Source organism: Elephantulus edwardii, unplaced genomic scaffold (genome assembly GCF_000299155.1).
Source record: "Elephantulus edwardii isolate Elephantulus edwardi_28Jun2011 unplaced genomic scaffold, EleEdw1.0 scaffold00233, whole genome shotgun sequence".
NCBI lineage: Eukaryota > Metazoa > Chordata > Mammalia > Macroscelidea > Macroscelididae > Elephantulus > Elephantulus edwardii.
In genome coordinates, this window is record NW_006399983.1 from 4,336,018 (window position 1) to 4,350,774 (window position 14,757).

At 41.1% G+C, this 14,757-nt stretch overlaps 1 protein-coding gene across 1 annotated transcript in view; it reads left to right on the forward strand.

Annotated features, from left to right (window-relative positions):
• The window catches only part of DNAH9 (dynein, axonemal, heavy chain 9), a 623,295-nt gene that overhangs the window by 471,171 nt on the left and 137,367 nt on the right, over window positions 1-14,757 (forward strand). The window contains 4 exon segments of the mRNA XM_006898570.1: window positions 1,791-1,931; window positions 4,256-4,426; window positions 5,093-5,215; window positions 12,292-12,485. Coding sequence (XP_006898632.1) covers window positions 1,791-1,931; window positions 4,256-4,426; window positions 5,093-5,215; window positions 12,292-12,485 — 629 coding nt within the window.

A 14,757-nucleotide genomic window follows, 5' to 3' on the forward strand; every position in this document is an offset into this window, starting at 1 on the left:
AAATAGAATCCAACGATACATAAAAAAAAATAATCCACCATGACCAAGTGGGATTCATAACAGGTATGCAAGGATGGTTCAACATAAGGAAAACAGGTCATATTTTTGACATGTTGTCAGGAAGGCCCGTTCCCTGGAGAAGGGCTTTATGCTTGATTAAGTAGAGAGCCAGCGAAAAAGAAGAAGCCCTTGAACAAGATGGATTGACACAGTAAATGAAGAAATGAGCTCAAGCACAGCAATGGTTGTGAGGATGGCATAGGATCATCCAAGTGTCCTGATTTCATGCTTTTAAACAAAATGACACATTTCTAAAAATGTCTCCCTACAGCTTTTAACATAATCAATTAATGATATATTTTTAATTTATTTGAGTGTCTTCTTGTTCAGGGGATGCTAAATCCTTTGTTTTATCTTCTAACTCTTCTTTCTACTGAAATTCTTCCCCCTGTGGTTCATAATTATTTCTCCCGAGCTCATCTTCAGTAGAGTTCTTTGTACCTTTCCTGTGGAACTCCCACTTATTAACAATACTGTGACTCTATTCTGGAGCATAAGGAAAGGCATATTGAAGTTTATATTTAATGGCTTTGGTTTTAAACAAATGTTTCTTTCTGATCCTTGGACTTCTTTACTGTTGTTGTTATTTTTTTTCCTGAAAATAAATTTTCTAAAAATAAAAATAAAACCCTTAATTAAAAGAGATCTGTTTGTGTGTGGATTTATGCATTAATTTATTTCAGAATGAAAAAAAATAGTTTATACTTCTATTCTTAATCTCCACTTCCTGGAATTCTGGTTTCTTTTCTATTAATGTACTGTCATTGTTGTTGTTGTTAGATGCTGTTGAGGCAAGTACAATTCATAGCAACCCTATGAACATCAGTCTGAACTTTACCACTGCCTGTACCATCCTCCTGTAGTCAATGGACTATAGACTATAGTCCATTGACTATAACAATGGGCTCAACAATAGAGTCCATTGTTTTAGTCACTGTATCAATAAATCTCATTGAGTGTCTTCCCTTGCTTCACTGACCCTCCATATTTCTGAACATAATGTCTTTCTCCAAGGACTTACTCCTAACAATATGCCAAAAGTATATGAGATGACGTTTCACCATCCTTTCCTCTAAGAAGCATCCTGGCTGTACTCATTCCAAGACATATTTGTTCATTCTCTTGGCAGCTCATGGGATATTTAGTGTCCATCCCCAGCACCATAACTCAAGGACATCAATTCTTCTTTTGTTGTCTTTTTATACTGTCCAACCCTCAAATGCATAGAAGTAATTGAGAAGACCCTGGCTTGGGTTGGGTGCACCTTAGACCCTATAGTGACATCTTTGCTCTTCAGCATTTTGGAGCTGTTCCTGACCGCAGACATCTTTTGATTTCCTGACTGTTTATACTAAGGGTGTTTCTTGTGGGTCCAAGAAAGATGAAATCACTGACCATCATTTCCATCTTTTCTCCATCTATCATGATGTTGTGTTTTGGCCCCAATATATTTTTTGTTTTGGCATTTCCTTAAAAATCTTTTTTATTAGAAATGGGCCTTGGAGTGACTCACACCTCCAACTGAAGAGCTGACACCTCTAGTTTTGTCAACAAATAAAAATCTGTCTCCTCCTAACTCCCCAGATTCTATGAAGGAATACCATGATAACCTCTATCCCTCTACCCCATCCCAGTCTGCCCACGCTACACACATACACATTTATGCACACGTGAAGAAGCCAACTAGATTCCCAAGGAACTGACCAATGGGCCTCATATTTTCCTGACAGGTCCAGGAGGCCAAGGTGACAGAAGTGAAAATCAACGAGGCCCGAGAGCATTACCGGCCCGCGGCTGCCAGGGCCTCTCTCCTCTACTTCATCATGAATGACCTCAGCAGAATCCACCCAATGTACCAGTTTTCTCTCAAGGTAACTCACACTTGGATCTTTATTTTTCACATGATCACAAAAAAGGATTACAAAATAGCCAGCCCAACCCTCAGTCCCATGTGGCCACGTGGCTGACCACTAGGTACCACAGGACTCGATAGTCAAAGCCAGGGCACCAGCTGCATTGCTGTCAAACCTATGTCATGGTTCTCCTCTGTTTGATTTAAGTGTCACATGACTCATCAGTTACGTCTGATGGAACCATGAGAAGGCTCCGTCAGACTTCGTCCTCCTCATTCCTGCAGTAAGCGTATGCTAAGCACTGTCCTCGCTGACTGTGTGGGAGAGGACACCAGAGATAAAGGAACCGTGAACTCTGCCCTACAGAACTTAAAATTCAGCAGCCAGACCCGTCACCATTGGGTCGTTTCCTTCATGATGACGTCACTTGTCACCAAAGGTTTTCAACAGCTGGAAGTAGGCTGCCAGGCTTTACTTCTGAGCCTCCAACATGCCCATTAGCAGCCAAGGATGCTAACTGCTTACACTACCTAGGGTCTCTTTAAAATACAGTAAAGAGCAAAAATGCATGCATTTGTTATTGTTGTCCTTAACTGATGACCAAGTCAAGGGGGCTCTGGTTGCCCAGACCTGGAGTTGAGCTGCAAGCCCAAAGGCCACTCCACTCTCGCAGTTAGAACCCTTCAATAGCTCCACGAGAGAAGGATGGACTATTTCCTCCTGTGCTATTTGCAGCCTCAGAAAACCAGCAAGAGGGCCAGCTTTCAGTGGGTGCCACCTCCACAGCCTTTTGAGTTTGAATGACCAAACTAGGAAACACTAGCAAAAAAAAAAAAAAAAGGAAGGAAAAACAGCTGTACATTTATAAGCACATCTCCAAAAGAACATCTTTCTCCTCTAGAGCATTTGTCAGAAGACCAAAGCCACAGAGGCATTAAGAAGCAATCTCCTAGGGACTTTTTGGGTTTGGCCCGGCTCAGAAAGAGAATTCGTACAAAGAGAATATGCACGTGCACTCGTGCAAACACACACAAACACATACACAGAGAGTGAAGTGTAGGGGTACAGTCACAGAGAGAGAAATGGGGAGGTGACAGTGACAAAGAGAGAGATGGGGGTTGACAGTGACAGAAAATACAAGACATTATTTTCCTTGAAGGCACAAAAGGAAAATAAAGTCTGAAAATCTAAATAGCTAGGAATTAAAAAGTTTCAAATTAAGCCTTAGTTTTCTTTTTTTCTTAATGATTGGTTCTCTTCCTATCACATTTTCAATTCTATTCCAAATGCTTATAATGAATTAGTATTTAAGTTCAAAACGATGAAATATCTGTTCATATTTTTTATCGCACCCCTGAAGTATCATTTTTAAAAGAACTAAAGTGAGGGACATGCCCAGTATTGCAGGGAGATTCTATCTTTAAAAGTACACTTAAGAGGAATAGTGAAATGGCTTCAGAACTAATAGGAAGGAATACAAAGACACATGAGAAGGAGAAATTGTTAATATTATGCCTGCTACATGCAAGGGCCTCTTTTAGACAACAGTGTTGTACAAAGCAGTGTTTCAATACTGGAGAATTTTATGTTAGTCAATGTAATCATTGTTCCAAAATGCTTATTATTGTCTGCATTTTACTTTATTTTTGTAAGATTAATTAATAAATATTTATTGTTTTAACTCCAAATTAAATTATTGAAACATTAGTGCAGATATTATATAACTATTGCAACTATCCCCAACTTCCATCCAAGTAATTCCAACTCATAGTCACCAGGTAAAAGACAGAACAGGAAAGAGTAGGGAAGGAGCTTTAGTGGCCTAGTGGATAGAGAGTTGTGCTGCCAAGCTAAATTCAAATGGTTCGAATCCACCAGCTGCGCCGCTAAGTAAAATAGGTAATCTCCTTTGTAATTTATAGCCTCTGCAAACCTGCTAGAGGGTCAGCTAAGAGTCAATTCCAACTTGATGTCAATGAGAAATAAGACAGGGCACAATTGACTTTCTTATTTTAGTACTTATCCAATACAAACTTCTTGGTGTAATTATTTTTATTATTATCCTTTCTTTTTTTCATTGATCAGAGCCATGGACTCTTACCTTGGCCCATACATAGCTTGGTCTATTTTGTGACAACATAATAATTCATATGAACAATATTTTTTAAAAAGTTATACTATTTAATAACATGTTTTCTTGCTGCTGCTGTCCTTTGTTGGCAATATAAGCAGAGGAAACATTTCTGTGGGCTGGCAAATGAAAATATTCTTCATAGACAGGACAGCTGGCTGTGTGCAGAGGGCTGTGTAAATGAACGACATCTGGCCTCCCCTGCCCATAGGCCTTCAGCGTTGTCTTCCAGAAGGCAGTGGAGAGGGCTGCGTCCAGTGAGAGCCTGAAGGAGCGGGTGACCAGTCTCATAGACAGCATCACCTTCTCCGTGTGCCAGTACACCACCCGAGGACTCTTTGAGTGTGATAAGCTGACCTACCTTGCCCAGCTTACCTTTCAGGTAAAAGAAGCTTAAAGAAATTTCCAGAAGATGAGTTATTTTCCAGCACTGAATGATAAAAATATAAAATAACTTTTGGGATGGGAGTGTCAGAGACAGTGCAATTGGCACAGGACAGAGCGGAGTTTAGGGCTGTTGTACATAGGGTCGCTATGAGTTGCAGGCGACTCGACGGCACATAATAACAACAACAACAACAACAAGTAATTAAAACTAGTTTTTAAATTGGGGTGTGTGTGTGTGTGTGTGTGTGTGTTTCCCTTTGTAATTTTTAATGTTAGGTGCTGTCGAGTACATTCTGTGTCATCACGGGGTCCCTGTGTGCAATAGAATGAACCAGTGCCCTTCCCTGTGCTGTCCTCACTTAGCCCATTGCTGCAGCCATTGAGAACATTTATAATAGAGATACACTGAGTTCTTGCTAACCAGAGTATGTTCATGGTGTACCTCTGAATCGCCCTGATGTTTGCAGTGAAAGCACATACACACAGAGAGACGTGGCATGGGTATATACACTCTCTCCTTTTATCCTTTTTAAATAGCCAGAATGGTTGGTCAAGTTCTTGTGTACAAAGCAGCAGTAATTACAGTGAGTGGCAAGACCTAATATCTCTGTAACCCTGTGACCGCCATAGGCCAAATAAATAGTGTCGTTCGACATTGCAGATTCTCCTAATGAACCAAGAAGTCAGTGCAGCTGAACTGGATTTCCTGTTTCGGTCCCCGGCACAAGCAGGCCTCGCCAGTCCTGTGGAGTTCCTGTCTGATCAGGCCTGGGGCTGCATCAAGGTGAGTTTGCACATGCGTGCACTTGACATTGAGTCGACTCCCAGCCGTGGAGACTCTATTTGCATCTAAGGACAGCTGTGCTGATTGGTTTCCAGTGGCTGAGTTTGGGCAAATAGGTCTTCAGATCTTTTTCCCAAGGTACCTCTGGGTGAACTCGAACCTCCAATCTCTTAGTTATTAGTATTAACCTCTGTAAAAAGTCAAGTTCTCATCTCTTGAAGGCTTTCCTGAACTCTCGTCTGCATCGTAGAGCTGGCAAGGAAATGAAGGTAAGTATATCCCTTTTCACACCCCTCTGCATCAGGGCTTGACCTTAGCTTATCTGCAGGGAAGACTCTGCAGAGAGAAACAGGCTCCAGGGCTGGTGTGCAATGCTCTACTGCAGGCTGTAAGTGGACACTGCATCTCTGCTTTGTCTGACCAGCATATGGACGAGACTGTGAGGCCCCTATGTTGATGGGGAGAGAATGCACTGCACTTTAATGACACAGACACACACCATGTCCAGGCATCTCCGTGTAAATCCTAACTCAGATTTAAAGCAGGGAATGTACTCCTGCTTCCATGTTCAGTGGTTTAGAATAGTTGCTGTTGACTTCTGACAACCTTACATATAATAGAATACAACATCACCTGGTCTTGCACCCACCCTCTTCAGTGACTGTTGGCACGCTTGAACCCATTGATGCAGCCACTCTGTATTTGAGTGCCTTCCAACCCAGGAGACTCATCGTCCAGTACCAGACTGGACACTATTATGTTATCATCCATAGGATTTTCACTGGCCAATTTTGGAAGTAGACCACCAGGCCTTTTATCCTCTTCTGTCTGAATCTGGAAACACCACTGAAACCTGCCCTCTCTGGGTCATTATCTTATCTAGCACTGCTGTGACAGAAATACTATAAGTGCCTGGATTTAATAAACTGGAATTTCTTCTCTTGCCATTTAAGAGATGATTGTGGTAGTGGGTGTGGTGTGTACCAGTCAAATTGGAACCAACCCATAGCTGACCTTGTAGCGGGTTTACAGAGTCAGTAAATCACACAGAAGGAGATTGTCCATCCAGCATCCATGGAACATCTGGTGGATTCAAACCACACACCTTTGATATGGCAATGCAGCTCCTTACCACTGGGCCACCAGAGCTCCAATAAGAGGTTAGAAATCTAAATTCCAATCACTAACCCTAAGAGAAGGAAGCTCTGGTGACTTGGCACATTGCTTTGCTAAACCCAAGGCCAGATGTCTCTAATGGTTTGTATCCACCAGAAGCTCCTCAGGAGAAAAGGGGTGGTCTCCTCTCACTTTAGTCTCCAGCCTCAGAAACTCAACAACTTGGTCCCTATGAGTCAGAACCAACTCGTGAATTGAGTTCTAGCTTTTACTCTCTGGGTTCTCAGGAAGGCTCTTTTCTTCAGCCTCTGTAGGCCAACTGTTCCTTGGAGATCCCTGTGTTGAGAAATATCCCAACACAGACACATGGATCCAAAAGATTCATTCCACTGGAAGTTCTTTTTTGGGAGGGTCTTCGTATCCCTCTCAGTTTTCTTTCATTTTATCTCTTGGAACATATATAATGTTACAAGCCACGCCAAAGGGAAACTCTCCTTACATCAGATCAGGGCTGTGATGGGATCAAGTGTGTTGCATCCCACCCTTAATCCTTTTACCGTTGTTACTTTTTTTCTAATCACAGGGGATCAGTACTCAATGGCACATTCCTTCATTAAACCCACATTTTTGGGGGGAGACTTAATTCAGCCCATGACAGTGCTCTTGTGGTATTTGAAGTAACCCATGACACAACCAGCCACCACAAAGGATAAGCTTCGAAAGGCTATGAATTGCCCATATGAGACAAGTCAAGTTGCCTTTCTCTCTATTCCTCTGCAAAGCCATCTTCAGTACAAATTCGTACAACAAGGAGTGACTCACAGCATGGCTTTGATGCTTTCATTTCTCAAAGAATAACCCAAAAGCCATTGTGCAGCCAGGTCCCATTCCTCCTCCTCAAAAAATGCTCATTTGTTTTGATTTGTATATGGCTTTGTTTTGTGAGCTAAGCGCAACTGGCCATTGAAAAGCATTTGCGAGTGGAGCTTGGTCTCTCTGAGTAGGTGAAGTGAGCAGCTGAGTTCAGACCCATCAGACTGGAGTGCACAGCAGGGTGTGAGCAGGTGAGACTCAATGTGGTGTGTTCTGCATATTGCTGAAGGCTTTGATGAATGCTCTTTTTAAGGGTTCTGTTGGGTTATAGTCTAGAGAAACAAAATAAGTATAATTGAATAGGACATGATAAAAAAAAATCAAAAGCATTCTTCTTAATGAGGAAGGTTGATTGTTTTTTTCCCCCAAGAGAACTAATGAGCAAGTAATGAATGGAGTCTTGGTGATAAAGTGCTGCTTTTATTAACCTCCTTTCAAATGCTGAACTTGAAGGTAATAGACGCTTTCTGTTATTCACTGGAAAGCCTCATCTAGGATGCACACACGCCTTTGTTAGCCTTTGAACAGGCCCCTTACTTCCACTCTAATGCCAATTAGCACAGTTGTATTTTGCTGCACAATCTAATGTAATTAGGTTAATTAGTCATTTCCATTTGGCTTTATTAGAAGGCTAGAAATCCCTTTCCCTCATTTGGAAGATTAAATGTTGCAATTGTGTCCAATCCAGAGCTTCAAGAAAGTATGCTTCAGACAAGGCCATGGCAGCAGGGACTTCTGATTACAGGGTAATTTGACCGGTTTGGTGGTGACTCCAGAGATAATGGGGCCACAGAAGGGTTAATAGTGATACAGGCTGGGCAGAGGGGTGAAGTGGCTGCCTAGCAGAAGATGGAAGTTCCTCGGCACAGAGAGAAATAATTACAGCAGCTGCCGCCTTCCTTAGCCTGTCAAGATCCCCCCTACTGGCTGCCCAGATGTCAAACTTCATTCATCGACCCCTTTCTAAGTGCCAGGAGGCCTAAGGCACATAAAGATACCCAAGACATTTCCTACAGAGGACTCACACTTCTTGTGGGAGTAACTGACAGCTAAACCAGAAATTCTAAGTCAATAATTTTTGGTATCCCAAAGAACATGGAAAGGCTTGGTAGTATTTAAAACATGTTTTAGCTCTATTTGTTCACAGAATAAGATGGACAGACAATGATTATTTGTCCTCATCCTACAGCTGAAAAACAAACAACAAACCCAACCAAAATCCACAAGTTTTTAAAACAGTCTGTATATTCAGTGGCTTGTCATGATCCACACAGTCAATAAAACACAAAAAGACGCTCTTCTGGTATTCCTTACTTTCAGCCAAGATCCATCCTGACATCAGCAATGATATCCCTGGTGCCATGGCCTTTTCTAAATACCACTAGAACGTCTGGCAGTTCCATATCTATGTGCTGTTCCAGTCAATTTTGAATGATCTCCAGCAATATTTTGCTTCCATGTGATATTAATGATATTGTTCAATAATTTTCACATTCAGTTGGATCACCCTTCTTGGGAATAGGAACAAAATATGGACCTCTTCCAATCTGTTGTCAGGTTGTGGCTGACATTGAGAATAATCCCAGAGCACTTGATTGTGCTCATGTGGAATCTATACCTGGGTCAAAAGGCTGCTGTGAGAACAGAGCAGAGGAGCACTGCATGATTGAGTTGGGAAGGAAGTGTGCCAGGATTGTATTCTATCTCCATACCTATTCAGTCTGTATGCTGAGCAAATTGCTCAAGAAGCTGGACTCTATGAAGAAGAATATGACATCAGGATTGGAGAAAGCCTCATCAATAACCTGCCTTATGCAGATGACACAGCCTTACTTGCTGAAGTGAAGAGGACTTGAAGCATTTGTTGCAGAAGATCAAGGAATGCTGCCTTCAGTATGGATTGCATCTCACTATCAAGAGAACAAAGATCCTTACCACTGGACCAGTAGGCAGTGTCATGATGAATGGAAAGGAGATTGAAACTGTCAACATCTTCATCTTCATTGGATCCATGATTGACACTCTTTGTATGAGCAGTCAGGAAATAAGGAGACTCATTGCAAAGGGGAAATCTGCAGTTAGAGTTCTTTCCAAATTATTGAGCGATAGTGATGTTAGTTTGAGAACTAATGTGCATCTGATTCAGGCAATAGCCTTTCTGATTACTAGCTATGCATCTGAGACATGGACAATGAATAAGAAAAAGAATTGATGCCTTTGAGCTGTGGTGTTGGAGAAGAGCACTGAACATACCATGGATGGCCAAGAGAATGAACAGATATGTGTTGGAGAGGGTGCAGCTGGAATGCTCTTTAGAGGAAAGAAAGATGAGGCTTCTCCTCACATACTTTGGACCTACTGCTAGGAGGTGCTATTCCTTGGAGAGGGACAAGATGCTGGGAAGGGTGGAGGGTCAGTGAAGGAGAGGAAGACCCTCAACCAGATGCGTTAACACTGTGACTGCTGCAATGGGCTCTTGTGTGTCAGGAAGTGTGAGGATGGTGCAGCATAGAACAGGGTTCAGATCTTTTATTATAGGGTTGCTAGGGGTCATATTTGACTGGACGGCACCTAACAACAGCAACATTCAGTGGCTTGTGAGTTAGGGGGCTGAGACCAGAATATATGTATCCCAGTACCTCGTCTGCCTTTCTGCAGGCCACCCACACCATTTTTAGTTTGAACATGGTGCTGCCCTGCTCTTAGAGGTCAGGTTAGGGTGAGAGGCTGCAGAGCCTGTGTGAAAGGGCACTTAAAACAAGGCCACATGTCCAGCAACATAGGAGAAGAGTTTGAACAAGCCCAGGTCAAGGATATGTCTGTTTTTCCAGCCATATTTTTCCCTTGTCGTCTATAAGAAGTCCTTGATTGATGGAAAGTATTAACACACTCAGATGCTGCCTGGAAGCTTGGAGGTTTGGATTCACCCAGAGGCTCTTGACAAGTAGGGTCTGGAGATCTACCTCTGAAAAATAATTTCTTGGGAATCCTATAGAGCAGAGTTCTACTCTGACCCACGTGGCATCATGGTCAGTTGGAATCAACTCCATGGCCATTGGACTTGGTCTTGCTCCTCTCTTCAGTCCCATTACCTTCGGTCCTGTCTCACACTCTCCTTCCTCCATCTGCGCGCCTCTCTCTCTCTCTCTCTGCAGTCCCATGCACATAGCAAGGTCCCACTCATCTCCCCTTTCTCTTCATCTTAAGACACTGTAAGCGACATGCAAAACATGTGCCTTTAATGCAACAATGAATGAATGGAAATCCAAAATCTCTGTAAATGTTCATTAAAATAAATTTTTTAAACATGTGCCTTTGTTCTCCATTGTGTTCCCAAGTACTTGGCACATAGTAAGCATTTCAATAAATATTAAATTGGTCACTCTATCCATTCATAAATAAGAATACTGGATTCTTTATTTTATGAGACTGTGGCAGACACTTAGAATACACAAGAAAACTTTACGTCTCATTAGAGAGACCAGGCATACAGGCAGAGTTGGGAAATAAAATTGAAGTGCTAGAGGCAATTAAAAATCATCTGCAGTAGAGATATCAACTTTGTGAGTAACTCTAAAGGGTCCACAAAGGAGGGGGCAACTATGTCTTCTGTGTTAGATGTACTTGAAAAGGGTTGTTTATTATGAACTGGACTTTAACAGCTTGTTGAGCTTTAATAAATACTGAACATGACTAGCACAAGAAAAAAAGAGTGAGTATAATTTGGTAAAAATTTGAACAGAACCCTCAACACAGTAGAAATAGAACAAACAAAGAATTGAGTCTGCTACATTTTCAAAACTGGAGCATATATCAGTTTTAAGTTAAGGAAATTCAATTACCACTTGGTCAGAGCAGGAAGGAAGAGGTTTGCTTCTCTGTACAGATTGGAGGGAGGCACCAAAAAGAGATTTGATCGCCAAGTAAAGCATTTGGACTTAATCCTTTTAGAAGCAGATACCGCATGTACATTTTAGAGTTGGCATTTAATAAAAGTCCATGACTGCAGAGATATTTTGAAAGAATTGATAGGAGCTGGTGGCAAGGTAAATATACAGAAGTCCAATCTAGATGACTAGAATAATGATGGTACTCCTTCTCATGTCTGTTTTCCATGTAAACCTTGAAAAGAAATGCTACTCAGTCTTTGCAGCTGATCGTATCCCAAAACTTTTATTTCCTAAAACCTATTACACAGTGTACATGAATGAAACACAATGTATACAAAGTATTAAAATCCATAAAAACCAAAAGATAAACAATTAATTCATTATATTGCAATAGGTGTTTTGTGAAAAGATATTTTCTTATGTTAATTGGTTCCTGAATTATAAACTTGTTTAGCCTTAACAAAAGGACTAGTTTTAGAGGCTTCTGTAGGATTGTTAAGGTTTTCAGGAGTTGAGAAGATGCTGTGATAAATATATGACATCTATTAAAAAAAAATCAAAACAAAAAAAACACATACATAAACAACTTACTATTACTTAGTAGGTTATTTAGAGGGAGCTCTGGTAGACTAGTTGTAAGAAGCTGCTCTACAAAACCAATGGCATGTGATTCGAATCCACCAGCTGCTTTGCAGGAGAAGGAGGGACAGTCTCCTGTGTGATTTACTGCCCCTGAAAATCTACTGGAGGGTCAGCTATAAGTCATTTCCCACTCGATGGTTCAAAACAACAACAGCAAAACCCTATACGTTAGGGTGCCCTGGTAGCTTAGTGGTGAGGAATTGCCTTGCCAACCCAAAGATACACAGTTCAAATCCGCCTGTTGTTCCACAGAGAAGGATGACAAATTTCCTCCCATGCAATTTCCTGCCTCTGAAAACCCATTGGAGAATCAGCAATGAGTTGGTTCCAACTAAACAATAGACACAAACATCTATTATTTAGGTAATTTACTGATGGTAAGCTAGTTGATGTCCTTACTCATTCATTAGTTACCCGAAGGTTAAATCCAAGGTTCCAAACAAGAGTAAAAATCAGGGATATGGTGACTTCTTGCTCTTCAGTCCACAATATAAAGGAAATTAAAGCTTTCTGGAGAAATTACCATTCACAACAAGATTATCTGACCTTTCCCAGGCACTTTCGTTCATGGAAGAATTCTATAACCTGGATCGGGATATTGAAGGATCTTCCAAAAGCTGGAAAAAGTTTATGGAGTCCGAATGTCCTGAGAAAGAGAAGTTTCCACAGGAGTGGAAGAACAAGACAGCCTTGCAGCGTCTCTGCATGATGAGGGCCATGCGGCCGGACCGGATGACCTATGCCATGCGGTAGGCAAACGGAATGGTGGTGGTGAGACTTAGAAAAGGTGCTGGCGAGGAGATGGGCACTCTCAACGTATCCACATTAGCAGGGCTCAACTCCTGTGCCTTCTACGTATACTAATGGAACTCTTTGTCTCAATAGCCAAAATCTCATAAGGACTTTTATTCTATATATGCTGTGCATTTTCTTAATGTCTAACTGGACAGTTTAGAAAGATGTTGTCTCGATTACCAGTACTGCTGTAACAAAGATACCACAACTGGGGATCTTTAAAGTTATAAAAATAAAAACAGTAATACAAAAAGAAATAAAATAAAGAACAGGGATTTGGTTGACAAGAACTTCAAGGGTCTAGAATTCTAAGGTCTGGGAGTAGCTCCAGAGGGCAGTCTTCCCATGTCAGTAGCTCCAAGAGGTCCTGGACATTCCTTGATGTCTATCTTTCCCTTTGTGTATCTCTGTATCTTTTCTACTGTTCTTATGACTCAAAAGGGTTTAGGTTTAGAACCCTCTCTTCTGAAATGAACTAATTTACATAATAGCAGAAAGCCCATATTGCTGAACAAGATCAGGTTCGTAGATGCAGTTATAAATCCTAAGGTCAAGATTTCATCGTGTGATATAAGGGAACATAATCCAATCCATCGCAGACTTTTAATCACTATGAATATTTAAATGGGATTCTAATAAATATCCAGTGTGATAAGAAATTACAGGATGCAGAGAAATGTTGGATAAATCAATCTTGCATCTCCATACAACACAATGGGAAAAAAAGAGAGAAAAATAAACATGGCTGTAGTTGGGGTTGTAAATGAATGGCCAGAAAAGGGTTTTGTCAGATGGCTTCTATTCTTTGAAAAGTAGGCAACAAAGTGGTCTAACTTATGTGGAAAAGAGGTGACAGGATTGAAAATGTGAGGAGAGTGGAAAGGTTTGAAATAGAACCTTTGGAAATTAGAAAAAAAAGGTACTTAGGGAAATGCAAAGAAATTAAAGTTCACATGGAAGGTCAACTAGTTAAGGACTTGCATTTGTAAGAACATCTAACTTCAGCACTGGGTGATGTTCTTAGGTAAGTCCAGAGTCAGGGTTGAGTTGTTCCAGAGTGTGAGCAATTCCCAATGGGCGTCTTAGAAGAAGCATTAAAAGCAATGGAGCTGAGGATATTGGCGAGAAATTCTTAGAGACCAAGTTGTTATTGTCCTTAGTCAACTCTGATTCAGGGCAGTCCAGTATACAACAGAGCAAAATATTGCCTGTTCTTGCATCATCTGCATGGTCACTAGTATGTTTGAGCCCTTTTCACAGTCACAGTATGAGTGAGGCTCAGTGAAATAAAGGAAGACCCTTAACAAGATAGATGGACCTAAAATAGTGGCACCATGCACAACCTGTCCTTTTGTGACTGAAATATTTCACTCAGTATAATGTCCTTCAGGGTCACCCATTTTGAATAATATTGCTTGAGTTCCTTGTTTTTCACTGCTGCATAGTGTAAATATGCCACATTGTGTAAATATGCCACAGCTTCTCTATCCATTCGTTTGTTGATGGGCAGGGTTGTGGTGAGACTGAGAAAAATTAGATAAACTATGTATACTGCACTGAAACATATGAGGGAGAGAACTGTTTTAAAGTGCCATGTGATTGAGTATTATGGTTATGACAAGAGTCTGGAATGAAGGTTGCGTAGTGAAGTGTATTCAGGGTTGGGGGTGGACTCTACACAAACGAAATAATTTTTCTTTTACTTTTCAAAGAGAAGTGCGAACTGGGGGGAGGGTGATCGGGGGTAAAATGCAACAATGAATGTATAGAAATAAAAAATCTCTGTAAATGTTCATTAAGATTAATTAAAAAAATTAAATTTTTAAAAAATGTAAAAAACCCAAGATAGATGGACGCAATGACCATAACAGTGGGTTCAGAGCTGATGATGATAATGACAGAGAATAGGGTAAAATTCAGATCCATTGCTCATAGGATTGTGATGAGTCATAGTAGACTTGATAACACCAAACAATAACAACATAGTAGAAGAAAGAGGAATAATCTCCTCTCATACAATGTATGTTATTGTTTGTTGCTGTTATGTGCCATATAGAGTCACTTACGACTCATAGCGACCCTATGTACAACAGCCCTAAACCCTGCTCTATCCTGTGCCAGTCACATTGCCTCTGACACACCCATCCTGATTACCCCAGTCACTGAATCAATCCACCTCATAGAGGGCCTTCCCTTCCAGCACTGTCCCTTCACCCTCCCAAGTAT